General features: G+C 40.2%; 1 protein-coding gene across 3 annotated transcripts in view; it reads right to left on the reverse strand.

Annotated features, from left to right (window-relative positions):
* Positions 1-5,053: 5,053 nt before the first annotated feature.
* The window catches only part of lhfpl4a (LHFPL tetraspan subfamily member 4a), a 35,383-nt gene continuing 25,423 nt past the window's right edge, over positions 5,054-15,013 (reverse strand). For all 3 annotated transcript variants that reach the window (XM_085272855.1, XM_085272854.1, XM_085272853.1), the window contains one exon: positions 5,054-9,818. In XM_085272855.1, the coding sequence (XP_085128981.1) occupies positions 9,814-9,818 (5 nt within the window). In that variant the 3' untranslated portion in view covers positions 5,054-9,813. The remainder of the gene's footprint in view (positions 9,819-15,013) is intronic.

A 15,013-nucleotide genomic window follows, 5' to 3' on the forward strand; every position in this document is an offset into this window, starting at 1 on the left:
GTGGCTGATGGTGGTTTGGTTCATGCAATTTATACAGGAGGAATGCACTGGCCTGTGGAGTTGGATGAGATCATTTTCTGTATATGCTCAACTGTTAAGAACTATCATGCAGCTTAAAGGTTTAAATGTACTTTTACTGAGTTTTCTTAACTGCATCAGTGTTTCTCAGTGCCGTCTCTCTCCACTAGAGAGCAGCATTGAGCTGCAGACTAATGTAAAACAAACGACCCAAGTGAAAGTCAGCTTCTCCATTGTCACTCTGATCTCTGATACTCTAGCTGTGTTTGATCATATGTTCAGTCTCAAAAGTTACAATATGCACTTATACATAGCAACGTCACGGTGACAGAAAGCGATAGTTTCTATGGATGTGTTAATTAGAACCATCACTGGATGTCGCAATTTCCTCTCTTGATTTTCAACAGCTTGCCCATGGAGCTGTTAAATACAGTTATTTAGGGTCTTTGCCTTACAATATAAAGCGTGTGAGGCACCTCTTGTTCTGATTCATCACTACATTAATAAAAATGAAATGAATTAAATATTATGACAAAACAAACCCTGAACTTTTCTGACCTTTGGAGCTGTTGATGACGCTTTCCAAACACGTTTTGAAATTTAACAATGAGGTTATATTTTTGCAAAAGCACATTTCTCAGTTACAGCATCTGCTAAGTTGATTTGATTTCAGTGTTTTACACAGATATATAGTTTAGTACGCTGTATTCAGTTTTATCTGCGCTCATAATCACTATGCATATCTTTCTGTAATAGGTGAATAACACACTAAGAACATCATGCTCTCAGTTGTAGAACTAAATGAGTTACAGCAAATAACCCATCAGTGACCTGGAGAGTTGCACTGACGGTCTCTACAGAACATCTTTTCTTTTCTGTTCAGTATAGAAAAATGTGTATTCCTTTACTGCAATCAGTTTCACCCAGCAACAGCAAACATCCTCCTGTAACCACTTGCAAACCAGTCGTGGAAAAAGGATTTTTCCCTCATGACCAATAGTTATCACGTGGCCACCAGCTGATCAATAGTCTCCTGCAAATTGATGGATGGATGTTATTGTTGCCAAAAACAGGTTTACTGCACCTTTTGTCCCACTCACATTATACTGACACTGCCAGTGGACTTCAAGGATCAGAGGCAGCAGGGAGAATGTAACGTGGTATGTAAATGTAAGAGATCAAGGGTTTCTTTTCTTGGATCTGCATGGCAGCTGCACTGGTGTCGCTTTAAGTGAGAACTTTATGAACCTCATAAATCGGTTAGGGGGCATTCCTTGGAGATTTTGAGGTAAATCTCTGGAGAAGATCCTGGACTGCTCTGTGAAAGGCATGTCTGTAGCAGAACTGGCAGACTGTAATGGAAAGTCTGCACATTTATTCTAATGACAAATATAAGCGTTATATCAATGCTTGTTTGTGGGATGCTGCTATAGTTTTCTGGGTTGTGCCACTTTCGAAGCAGGAAGATCAGTTACACAGAGAAAGGTCGCTGACTGATGTTTTCAGTTTTGTCAAGCCAGCAAATGCAAAAAAAGAACTTTGTTAATTACCAAGACCACACTGAGGGGAAAACATACTGCAAAGGCAGTGTGTTGTCACACATGGTCATTTCACACCACATCATGCATTGAAACACTGAAGTACATAACTAAGTATCAAAGTAGTTAGGACTGTCCAGCACTCTACCTGACCCTCCCCGAGGCAAACCTGAAGGACCACAGCTGCTCTCTGAGGTGACTGCTCCAGCCTCAGCAGATGGAAGGCTGAGAGAAGGCACAGCAAGGAACTATGTTACTATTCAGCCAGTAGTCTGGACACAGTGCACCACAACCAAGAAAGCAGCGATCACCCACGACTTACTGTGTAGCCTGCTGCCCCTGGTCATTTTTTAGCTGCACAGTCAGGGTTAGAAATAACAGGAAACATGGCTAACCAACACAGGGGTAGAAAGTTGTGCCAGGACATGATGATAAGCTGAGAAATACACCAGTTAAGTTCGACGCATTTGTTTATGTAGTTTCATATAAATTTAATGAAATAAAAAAATATAAGCAACTGTCTGAGTACAGTCAGGTTTATCGTGTCTCTCTAAGCTTGATATTACAGCTTTTGGTAGGGGGAAGATTCATAAAAAATGTATAGAGTTTATCTGCGGTGTTAGAATTATATTGGCAGTTGTCATTTGTACAAATACTGTCACATGCGTATTCTATTCAATTCAATTCAACTTTGTTTGTACAGCGCCAAATCACAACAAGGTGCTTTATATTGTAAGGTAGACCTCACAATAACACATACATAGAGAAACCCAACAATCATATGACCCCTTATGAGCAAGGACTTTGGCGACAGTGGGAAGGAAAAACTCCCGTTTAACAGGAAGAAACCTCCAGCAGAAACAGGCTCAGAGAGGGGCGGGGCCATCTGCTGCGACTGGTTGGGGAGAGAGGAGGAACATTTAACCCTTCCAAGATGACGTTACACCTTTTCTGACAGCTGGAATGATCATCTGTTTACAACATCACAGCAGTCATAAGGAATTCCTTCCCTGTAGCTGCCATGCTATGAAATATCCAAGGTGGCTCAGGTGCACAGGAATTTGGCCTTTCAAAACAGAAATCTTCAGTCTTACAGTTGCACTGTACCACAAACTCCACCCTGCTGCCACACAGGCAGTTTCACCCTCAGTGGGGAAGTTCATGAGTTTTGATAACAAACCTGGCACCGAATGCACTGCTGTCACATTTGGGGCTAAAAGTCCGTTTAGCTTAGATTCAATTCTTCTTTGTTGAGGATTCTTAACTCTTTGCTTTGTTCCTTGATAATTCACGGTCACGATTCCCAAGCATGTCTTTCATCCAGTCTTCCTTCTCTCTCCCCAACAGGTCGTGGCAGATGGCCCCGCCCCTCCCTGAGCCTGGTTTTGCTGGAGGTGTCTTCCTGTTAAATGGGAGCCAAAGTGCTTGCTCATAGGGGGTCATATGATTGTTCAGTTTTTCTCTGTATGTATTATTGTAGGTCTACCTTACAATATAAAGCACCTTGGGGTCATTGTTGATGTGATTTGGTGCTGTATAAATAAAACTGAACTGAATTGAAAATTGAACAATTCAACATAGCAACTAGCTGGCTAATGTTGTTGCTAGCAAGATATGATCTGAAGCCAGAATTTGTTTTGCTCTCATTTTGTGTTGGAGTCCGTGTTGTGTCAATTTCCAGACTGGTACTGGTCACCATGGGCACTGACAGTTGAAGAGAGGCATCCGCAGTCTCTTAGAGGGGACCCAGAGTGTCACCAAAAGTCTCCCTTTTTCTAGAGCATGACAGTCAGATACATCCAGACAGTGCCAGTAAAGGGCATTTAATTAATCATGTTTGAGAAGATTCAGGAATCCAGGCTTCACTAGTATCTTATCTAAGATCAGCTGGGAAAACGCCTGTTAAAAGTATGGCTAGATGTTATCACTGGTTCCCTTACATGAAGGCTTCTCATTGACATGTATGTAAATAGAATGAAAGACTTTAACTAATGTTACATATAACAGTCATTCATCATCAATTGATCAGTATTAACTGTAAAGACATTTCCATTATATTTCATTTGAATCATGAGCTTTGCTCCTGTGTCTGTAAAACATCCATCCATCCTTCCGCTTATCCTTTTCAGGGTCGCGGGGGGCGCTGGAGCCTATCCCAGCTGTCATAGGGCGAGAGGCAGGGTACACCCTGGACAGGTCGCCAGTCTGTCGCAGGGCCAACACACAGGGACAAACAACCATTCACACTCACATTCACACCTAGTGGCAATTTGGATTATCCAATTAACCTATCCCCACAAGCTGCATGTCTTTGGACGGTGGGAGGAAGCCAGAGTACCCGGAGGGAACCCACGCAAACACGGGGAGAACATGCAAACTCCACACAGAAAGACCCCGGCCTGATGGTGGAATTGAACTCAGGACCTTCTTGCTGTGCAGCAACAGTGCTAACCACCGTGCCACCGTGCTGCCGTTCTGTAAAACAGAAATTAAAATTTTTAGTTACTGGTTTATTTATTTAAAATGACACTAATGGTGATAAAAAGGTTATATGGCACTGGCAGCCATGCTGGACTCTCCACTCTGCTCAAACATTCCTGTTTCACTACTAGAGATGGGCAGTAACGCGTTACTGTAATCTGATTACTTTTTTCAAGTAATGCATAAAGTAAGGGATTACTATTGCAAAAACGGAAATTAGATTACCGTTACTTTCCCGTAGTAACGCTGCGTTACTGCGTTACTAAAACCGTGATTTTTTTGCAGAATGTCTCACGACAGTGACGTAAGCGAGTGCGCCGTTAGTGACAACAGCTGTGTGCAGATCAACACCAGGGTAAACCTCCGCCTACCCCAGTCCTGCTTTACAGGTGAAAATAGAGCAACAGGACCGCTGAGTCTTTGACTTTATTTATTTTCTGCTGTGTTTTACTTGCATCTATTTGAAAGACTGAGTGTAAACACACAAAATATTTTATTTTATGTGCTGGAATGTGCAGAAAATAGGTTTCAATGTTAAACTCATTTATTCAACTCAGAGAATGTTGCATATAATTAAATTTTTGCTTGATGCATAAAGTTTAAAGATTAAAACTAATAAAACAAGTTTTAAAAAGAGACTTTTCCATTTGATTGCATTTTGTATGATGGATTATGCAGAAAAAGTAGAATTGGGCTGAAAGATCTATCACTTTATCACCTCTTCAGGTTGTAAATCGTGTTTTTAAAAAGTAAATAAGTAACTAATTACTTTTAAAAATAAGTAATCAGTAAAGTAACAGGATTACTTTTTGGGGAAGTAATCAGTAATTAGTTACTGATGACTTTTTTCAAGAAACTTGACCAACACTGTTCACTACACAGAGACATCAGAGCATCCCATAACCAAACTAACACTCAAACAAAGGCGGAGGAAAAAGAAAACAAGTATAAACCAATCACTTTCATCTTGATTAGGTACAATTAAATAACAGTCTTGGGAAGGAAGGAAGACCAAATCTTTTTTATTTATATATTTATTTGCATGGATGTGTCTTTGACATATGACTCATTCAGAGCAGCTCAAATGCCATTGCTGAGTATGCCACAAATTATTCAAGGAAAAAAAAATCATAGCAAATACCAATTTACTTTTGCTGTTATTAGTACAACTGTTGAATTGATTGGAGGAAGATAGGGTGGTGTATAAGTGGAGGACGGTGCACACAAGTGGACTACATCTTATGTAGTAGGCGCAATCTGAAAGAGGTAGGAGACTGCACGGTGGTCGCACAGGAGAATTTAACTAGGCAGCAAAGATGGTAGTCTGTAGGATCACTTCAATCATCAAGAGGAAGCGAGGGCAGAGGCTCAGGAAGGAATTGAGACGTGCTCTGGGTGGAAGGGAAGAATTACAAGCTGACTGGGAACATACAGCTGTAGTGCTGAGGGAAGCTGCCAAGCTGTTTGGTGCATCCTCTGGACAGAGGAAGTATTGGAAGGTTAGGCTTATGGCAAAGAGAGAAAATCTATCTGCTTGGCCAATCTATCAATTGGCCAGGCAGAGAGAGACTGAGATGGAAAAGATGTGCAGTGGGTTAGGATGATTAAACACAGAAATGGAAATGTGCTAGTGATTGAAGAGTCTGCTGACAAGACAGAAGACAGAAGAAATACTCCAAGGAACCGATGAATGAAGAAATCGAGAGTGAGAGGAGGATAGATGGTGGAGAGTTTTTGAATCAGGAAGTGCAGAGGATTAGTAAGGAATAAGTGAAGGCAGCTATGAAGATGATGAAGAGTGGAAAGACAGCTGGTCCAGATGACATAGCTGTGATGGTGTGTGAATTACCGGGAAACTGGTGGAAATGGTAACATGTAAGGAGTAGAGATGAGTTTAAATACCTGGGGTCAACCATACAAAGCAACGGACACGGCAAAAGAGAGGTGAGGCAGGGTAGTCTTGGTGGAAATGAGTGTCAGGGGTGATATGCGATAGAAGGGTAGCAGCAAGAGTGGAAGAGAAGGCTTACAAGGCGCCAGTGAGACCTTACTCCACCACAATAAGAGGCTGAGGTGGAGGAGGTCGCAGAATTTTAGATGTTAAGATTTAAATTCAGATTGACCAGAAAGGACAAGAAAGAGAAATGAGTACATCAGAAAGATATCTCTGAGTGAGCGGTTTGGAGAGAAAAGGTTGAGATGGTTTAGGATGTATGCAGAGGAGGTTTGTGGATGTAGTGCAGGGGGTTGGTGTGACAGAAGAGGATACCAGAGACAGGGAGAGGTGGATGCAGATGATCTGCTGTGGTGACCCCTAAAGGGATCAGCCAAAACAACTATCAATACATGTGTTGTAAACATATACTTGCTTGTGCAAAAACTAGTTGAGAAATCTGTACTGGAAACTTTAACCCTGAGAAAATCTCACAAAAACTAAAGATCCTTTGGTGCTCACATGTTCTTAACTGCTCCAGTCACGCAGGTATTCAACCAATGAGGATCAAAAGTCAAACTAATATTACTGCAGATATTATGTGATGATTGAACTGGATAAACAGAAGAGAACGGTTCGATGGATGAGTGTTTTAATACACCTCAGCAGGAAAAAGGAAAAAGACTCCTGAGGCTGACAGAAAATGAAAGGACATCTATCACTTGAGATGACTGTGAGTGCAATATCATACCACTAAAATGCTCAGGAAACTCTTCCAAAGGTTAAATCTGCATACTTTCATTCATTGCATGCCTCTGTGTAGGGATGGGTACCGGTGTCATGGCACCGGTTCTGACATAAACGGTAGTAACCAGACCGAAAAGCAGCGCACATTTCGGTGCTTTATTTCGGTGCTTTTATTCCTGAGCTGTGATACACTTCTAGCCAATCATTTTACGTTTCCGAGGATAGTAGGCGGGTCCAGGTAGAGCTACAGATTAAAAATGCCCAAAGCGAAGCGGTCAAAAGTCTGGCTGTACTTCACAGCAAAAGATGCAAACTCAGCAGCAACAAGTGCTTTAAGCTGATACTGTGATGCTGTCAAAGGAAGTAACACCTCAAATCCGATGAAACACCTGGCGACGCATAGCGTTTTTTTAAAAAGCCCAGAAATGCGCCGTATTTGATAGCTTGCTGCGAGACCTCACACCGAGCACATCTACTGCGGGTGGGTTGGCTGTTATGCAACATCCCCCAAAAACACGAAGAGGAGAGTCCTGGCCCCTAGCCCTGCCAGTGTAGCAGAAATTGTATTTTTGTATTGTATTGTATCTTTATTTATTTCAGACATAATAAAACAAACAACCAAAAAACAAAAAAAACAATATATACTCGTCCACTATGAAATGATGACGGATGATGATGGCAGCAGCAGCCGCTCTTTTCTGCGTGAGTAGCTTAATGTTGTTCGTGTGTAATTTACGTTGAGTAGGCTAACCACGTTATTACATTAATGCATGTAAGGTGAACTAGCAAACATCATCATGGCTACATGCAGCTGTCTTCTTGTTTGATGGCAGATGCTCCCTTCACCCTGGCTAAAAAGGCTAAAATGACCAAAGAAAAAGTGGAAAACAGTTAAACATGAGAGGTTTTTGGACAAAGTTTGTGTTTTTTCCATTGATTAAGCACTGCTTCCAGCCAAGAGTGATACCATATATGCCCCATAGCTGCAGAAAAGGCTAACATTGTTATCTTTTTACAAAAAACAGCTGAACATGAGAGGTTTTTGGACCAATTTTGTGTTCTCCATTCTTTAAGCACCGGTTTGAGCACCGTTTGAGCACCGGCACCGGTATCGGATAAAACCTAAACGATAACCATTCCTACCTCTGTGTGTCTGCCACTATACCAGCGTTTTGAATATAGATTATAAATTTAATGCTCTTGATGATGTCCTAGTATTTTTTAAAGATGCCCAAACTGACAGCACTAGCATCATTTGCCTCCTACAAGCTACACTGATATACAAATCCAAAACATGGTTACTAAATAGCTTTGATATGTGGTCAAAATTGAGGTAAGATCAAAGCCTGTCTTCTGACATCCCATTTTAAAGTTTAAAGAAAATATACTGTAAAATGTAAAATTCATGAGGAAAACAGATAAACAGACTTCAGTGACTTTAGCTGGTTAGCTATGGCTAGCCCACAACCCTTTTTCCACTGAATAAAAGAGATGCTCTAGCTTCTTAACTGACTTTGTTGAACATCAACTTTACAACTGAAATTTACGTCAAAATATTAAAAACAAACAAAGAAACTTTCCCGGATAGGCTGAGTAATTAGTTTAAATGCCTTTTACAGCATTTAATTCATGATAAATGATCAAACTAGCCCCTGACTATAAATGGGCGCGCTAACTAAAGCATCTTACAGACTTTTGCATTATTGGTAATCACCAAAAGAGATTTTCCACAAGGGTTTTTAGGCCACTTTAAACCCCAACAGAATCCTAAATGTTCCAAAGTTGTTTTCTTTCAGAAAATTATCCATGAGGTTTTTTTGTGGTTTTTATTAGATCGTCCTGATCTGAACCTGTGTTGACTTTCTCTGTATTCATGCAACATCAGCACTAGGGTATTAGTGCGTCCATCAGAATCTAGATTCTATTTTATTATTCACTGACTTTACAGAGCTGTTGGATTAAATCTGTCAGCTTTTCAGGCAGCAACTTGGAAAAAGCAAGTTTAAAACTTTAAAAACATCTAAGTAAATAATGATCACGATAGTCTTTCTTTCCACCTTCTCATTCAGTTGTGCCTTCCAAAATGAAAATGCCTTGTATAATCATCATGTCAGCCAATTGTCTGTGTCCATATAAGATTAGCTATATAGTATGCAATTCTTTTTCTTGTCCTCTCAATACTCTTCAACTGCTGGACAGTGCAGCAGACTGAGGAGTCTGAGCCCCAGCATCGTCTTTCAGGCCTGAGATAGATGCAGCATGCAGGGCTGTTTTTGGACATACAAACAGAACCCAGCTGAGGAAGCAGAACAGATATCGCCCCTTTGATGAACAAACCAAAAACTGTAATGTTGTGAAATACGAACGAATGAAACAGCTGGTTTTGGCCACCTGTTGGTATTATTACACACAGAGTAAAGGACAAACACATTATACTGCTAACAGCTGATGAATATGTTGTTTCACGTATGGGCAACAAAATGCTTAAAAGTATGTATTTACTTATTTCCATAGAAACATGTTTATTTTGACGTTCCCGGGCTCAGACAGTGTCGTGTACAAAGAGAAGTTGAAAATGAACCTAAAAAAGACTTCAAAATGACACCTCGTCTAAATTGTACAAAAGTTGTTTCATTTCTTTTTTGTTATGTCATAAGTAGCACCTGTGTGCTTTTACATGCGCACTTCTTCTTTTGACTTTTAAAGCTGTAAAGTGGTTTTTTTCTTCATTCAATAATCACATTTCGTTAACTCTGTGAGCTTTGATGTAATAACTCCTTGGAACAATACGAGTGTGTGTTTGCGAATGATTTTATCCCAGAGTTTGGTAAAGCTGATCATCCCACTTTCTCTCAGGTTTTGTTTCTTCTCAAACAGTTTGACTTTGTTAGATTAGTTCGTGTCAGTCCTGCTTAACAAACTTTGACCTCCAAAACCCAAACCAAAAGGGTTTCACCTGCAGAGCTTAGGACAGGAGATGGATGGAGGAGGTGAAGTATCGGGGAACGAGGCACAAAGCTGGAAGAGGAGGAAGAGATCTTTGGTTCTCAATGGAACCGCTGAACACAAAATCTTGGATCCTTAGTTTCTTGTATTTCAATCTGGTTAAGAAAGAGAGAGAAAGAACAGAGGCAGTGTCAGGACAGCAGCATCTGAGCTGAGAAATGGAAACTGAAACATGCCATGAGAGACAGGAGAGGGTGGCAAAGCAGGTGTGTGCCAGGACTCATTCTTGTCCTGCATGCTATATACTATTTTGTACTGGCAGGGATAGACTGTGCTTGAACACTGGGGTTATATGTCAAGCACAAAATTAGGCATCATTTGCACACATTTCTATCTCATATGCAACAGTTTAGAGTGGAAATGTCTCCGTAAAATCATGCACAATTCACAGACTGCACACATCTGTTGAAACAGAAAATTCCTTCCTCACCTTCAGTGAATTTCATGTGTTTGTTATTTTGTGAAGAACACCAAGACAATGCCTCCTATATTTTCTGAATAAAATCGGATATGTATCTGAGAAGATATGATGTGAAATGCCCAACCTGTCCTGTCTCACAATGCTAAAGAATCCAAATATTCCTGGATCCAGACTTCTGGACTCTGCGTTTTGAAGCCTCAAAGTTAGTGGGGTTATTTTTGGTAGATAGTTGGCACATTTAGATGATGACTGTATTCTAAAGCTTCCGGTGTAAAACACATATAACTGCTCAGACTAATAAAATACACAAATTTCACTCAGCACAACCACACAGCAGGCATTATTATTAATCGACAGCGACATTCATGAAGACCATAACCACTATCGAGCTGTTATGATGGATTAAATTATCAAGAGAGTCCAAGATTTGTATTCTTTTGTTCTTTTTTGTTTGTTTATTTGTCCCGGACTTCAGACAGTCTTCAGCATGAATGTTTTGGAGTGGGATGTACCACAGAGAAGTGTCACGCCTTGTAGTTCAAACCAGCCTGCGATCTTTCTGTGAACCAAACCGTGTAGTTTAATAAAGTTATTTAAATTGATAATATCATATCAAAAATAGCTGTTAGTGTCGAAATCTGTTGGCAGTTGAATATTTTCCCTTTAAAAGTGGAAAAATAATTATTTTGTATACAAGACCCAAATGGATCCATATGAAACCAGACGGATGTTAGAGGCTGTGACTACTGCCTGGTATTTGGCATTCAGACATTTTCTAGTATTTTCAATTCTATTCTCCTGTAGATCAGTTTTGCACGTTCATTATTTTCCTGCTGACTCCACACACATTCAGCCATGACTCACTCTTCTTTCCTCTCCTATTCTGTTTGGTGTTGTAACCTTTAAATGAGTGATGTTAAAATTCAAATGACTATTGGAGCTTCCTTTGTTTATGTCACATGACTGCAAGTCAAAGTAGGGGAACTGTCACAAGGACTTTGACATATGAATCAGCAGGTGGTGAATAAAAGGCCAAAAACAAACAGAAACATTGTAATGTGACAGTCTTTAACGTTTTTCTTACAGATTTTGCAGCCTCATTCTGATACACTTTCAATGTAATTTTATCCTTTAGAGCTGCTATGTCTATTTGAAATGCATAAACCTTCATAGTTCTGCCATGAGATCTTAGGTCTTTATTGTTTTATTAATGTTTATTGATAACTCAATGAAAAAAATGTTTCTTTTGATGGATTAAAAGAACCGAAAACTATTGTAAATGTCACAAATACAAATGGGAGCAACTTACTGGCCTGTGAATACCAAGGTCAGATCAAGTTTAATTAAACTCAGTTAAGCAAGCAGCAGTCTGATTTGAGGCATCCATTATTTAGCCAGTCACAGCTGCCCCTGGATGAACCTCCTGTTTGTCACAAACAGGCTGGATGGGGAGGGATGGGGGTTGAGTTTGAATGTTGCTGATGAAGGCTGCCTGTGGAGAAGGATATTAATAGCTCCAGCACTTACCAGATGACTCATTCTTCAAACAAAACCGTCAAATGAAAATGATTTTTTACCCAAAGTTGGTTGGATGTTGGGTGAGATGTGGAGGTTATTGAATATTGTATTATCTGTTAGGTGCCGCGCCTCCAAGAAATACATACGTACTGGACCCAGTTACAGTGTGAGGGGATTTTTCTTGCACATTATGTTTCTTGACATTTATGTATGTTTGTAAACACTAAATTCTCTGAGCCTGGTTCTGCTGGAGGTTTCTTCCTGTTAAAAGGGAGTTTTTCCTTCCCACTGTCGCCAAAGTGCTGCTCATAGGGGCTCATATGATTGTTGGGTTTTTCAGTGTATGTATTATTGTAGGGCCTACCTTACAATATAAAGCACCTTGAGGCGACTGTTGCTGTGATTTGGTGCTATAATAAATAAAATTGAACTGAATTGAATTAAATTCCTACTGCATCAGATATTTGACGTGGTGGGCCTCATCACAACGGTAAGTCTAATATGGTTAAAGCTGTCAAAGAACTTGGAGTGATAAGGAGGAGAGCTAAAAGAACATTACACTGCAAACACCAACATACAGCTGCTTTGCCATTTTAACTGAGGACCACCAGTCTTTTAAAGCATAGGCTCAGATTTACATTGCAATAACGTCAGTGCTCCAAAAGAAAGGACAGCACAACATAATGTATTTACACACAAAAGCGCCCCTGTTGACCATTATGAATAATGCAGCCTAACTAGTAAATAAAACCCTCACTCCAAGAAATCTGAGATGTGTAAGATTTAAATCACTTCTCACAAACCCACAAATGATTCACAGTAGAGCATAGAAAACATATCAAGTGATTAAACTGAGACCTAATATTTCATGAAAAATAGCTCATTTTGAATAAGATGGCAGCAATACTGTCACGGCTGGGTTCTCTTTTGTTTTCTTTGTTTTTCTCAGTGAATCTAAGCTTCAGTTGGAATGGTGGCTCCACCTCTGGGCAGAGTATTGTAGACTGTACTGTCTTCACTCCTGTAGTGATAATCGCTGGAATTGTCACCTGGAATACTCACTTGCCTGCAAGCCCTCTGCCACTGGTCACTTCCCTCTTTGAATCGACCTGCCTCCTAAGATACCCCTCATGTTTATGCTCACTGCCACGTAAGACTGTAGTCCACTCACTCTTGGACATAGTTCAGTACCTATTGAGCCCTCTCGTTTCACTCTGGATTCACTCTTGTCCCTTTGCAGAACTCCCATTGTTGATCCTATTAACCGTGAATTCAAGCTTCCTCTCAGTCACCTTTGCATTATTTTTTAAATGATTTTGTGCAAATAAACTTAAAAAAAAATGCAATCAGCTGGAATCCGCTCTTAACAGTCTGTAAATATCCATGGAGGTAACCAAGGAGACCAGCTGCTGGACTAGTGAGGAAACCTATTCCTGCCTGATTCTGTTTTAATGCAGTGCTGCAGAGATTTCTCCAGACTGGCTGAATCTCTTGACATTATGCACTATATATGGTGAGATATTAAATGTTTTCACAATTTGAAATTGATGAACATTATCTTGAAGTTATTGCAGTTTTTTGCTGACTTCTCTTGTCTTTGGAGAAGCTGTCTCTCCAGGGTCACGTTGTGGTCAATGGTTGTTGGACATTTGATAAGATACTTATGTGGTCATATTAAGGTACATATATTTCTACTTATTTAAGCTATGTGTTACATTTAACATAATTTTTAACTTCTTTAACAATGGACTTTTCCTAATTTTGGGATATCTTAAGTTCTTTCTGTTAAACAGAACTGAGAAAGGCTTTCTTTCCCTCTCATGGTCTTCCACTCATCCAAGCATTCATGCGTCTCATGTTTGCCATTTTTTAAACAAGATCAAATCATCTGACATTGAAAATCAACTCTCACATGTTTTAATGTTATTTTTTCCAGACTACAGGGTATCTTACTTGTTCTGTAAAGAACAGATACATAACATGAGGAATCTGTAGACAAGGCACAAGATTTGTTCATCATTAAGCATAGAACATGTAAAGAGCAAAAGGACTACGTTTTCTGAAATTCAATCTCAAAACCATCGATTATTATCGGCCAATAACTTTGCTTTTCATTAGCTTTTAAAATTGTAAATTTTGAACTAGTGTCCTTGTAATTAGTATCCGTCATCTACTACCTGGATATGATGGCTATACCAGAGGCCCTGAAAAACTGGCTGTGTTCCCCTGTGGGAAGGTAACACATTCCCAGAGTAGTCACCTCTGTTTCTTCATATAGAGTCAAATCCACCAGAGAGAGGGAATAAACCCTTTTGTCAAAAAGCAATTTATGAGGGATATGAAAATTGTCCTAATTTTATGATAAAATCATAATGAATAATTGATCATCATGATGATCATAATAATAATAATTAAAAAAAATAATTGTTGGTAAATGGCCTGTATTTATATAGCGCTTTACTAGTCCCTAAGGACCCCAAAGCGCTTTACATATCCAGTCATCCACCCATTCACACACACATTCACACACTGGTGATGGCAGCTACATTGTAGCCACAGCCACCCTGGGGCGCACTGACAGAGGCGAGGCTGCCGGACACTGGCGCCACCGGGCCCTCTGACCACCACCAGTAGGCAACGGGTGAAGTGTCTTGCCCAAGGACACAACGACCGAGACTGTCCAAGCTGGGGCTCGAACCGGCAACCTTCCGATTACAAGGCGAACTCCCAACTCTTGAGCCACGATCGCCCCGTGTAACAACAACATGGCCCTGTGACAAATTGGCGACCTGACCCGGGTGTACCCGCCCTTCTCCCTACAGTAGCTGCAAACCAGCACGACCCTGAACTGGCAGAGCATAAGAGAATGGATCAGTGCCTTTGGTTTTAATTATTCAGTTATACACTGAATACTTAAGGTATGTAAAGTGCAACCCACAGCCCTCCTTGAAGCAGTAAGCCAAAAAACTAAGGACGGTCCCAGCCTTGACCAATGAGAAACATAGCTGGCGTGGGCCAGTGCTGACCAATGAGAAACATAGACTATATATATATTGCCCCCTATGATGGCTGAGAAAGATCCTGTTTGACGTCCAGATGCAGGTGGACGCAGGAAGATGACCATATTTCCAAAAACTTTGAACACTTTCCTTTAACATTCAATTTGCTCTAAAAATTACTTTCACTTTGTAAATTGTATTGAGCATTTTCTTTGACAAGGAAGCTAATTAAACAGAATTAGAAAATAAGGATAAGTAAAAGTTAAGTGCAAAGTTTCTCACAAGACAGGAAAGCCATCAAGTTCTCAGCCATAACTGATCAAAGCACATGCAAGGAGAACATGCTGGAGAT

The sequence above is a fragment of the Mchenga conophoros genome, linkage group LG5, assembly GCF_057382185.1.
Source record: "Mchenga conophoros isolate Kocher_MC1m ecotype Shallow Benthic linkage group LG5, M_conophoros_male_GT1.1, whole genome shotgun sequence".
Classification (NCBI taxonomy): domain Eukaryota; kingdom Metazoa; phylum Chordata; class Actinopteri; order Cichliformes; family Cichlidae; genus Mchenga; species Mchenga conophoros.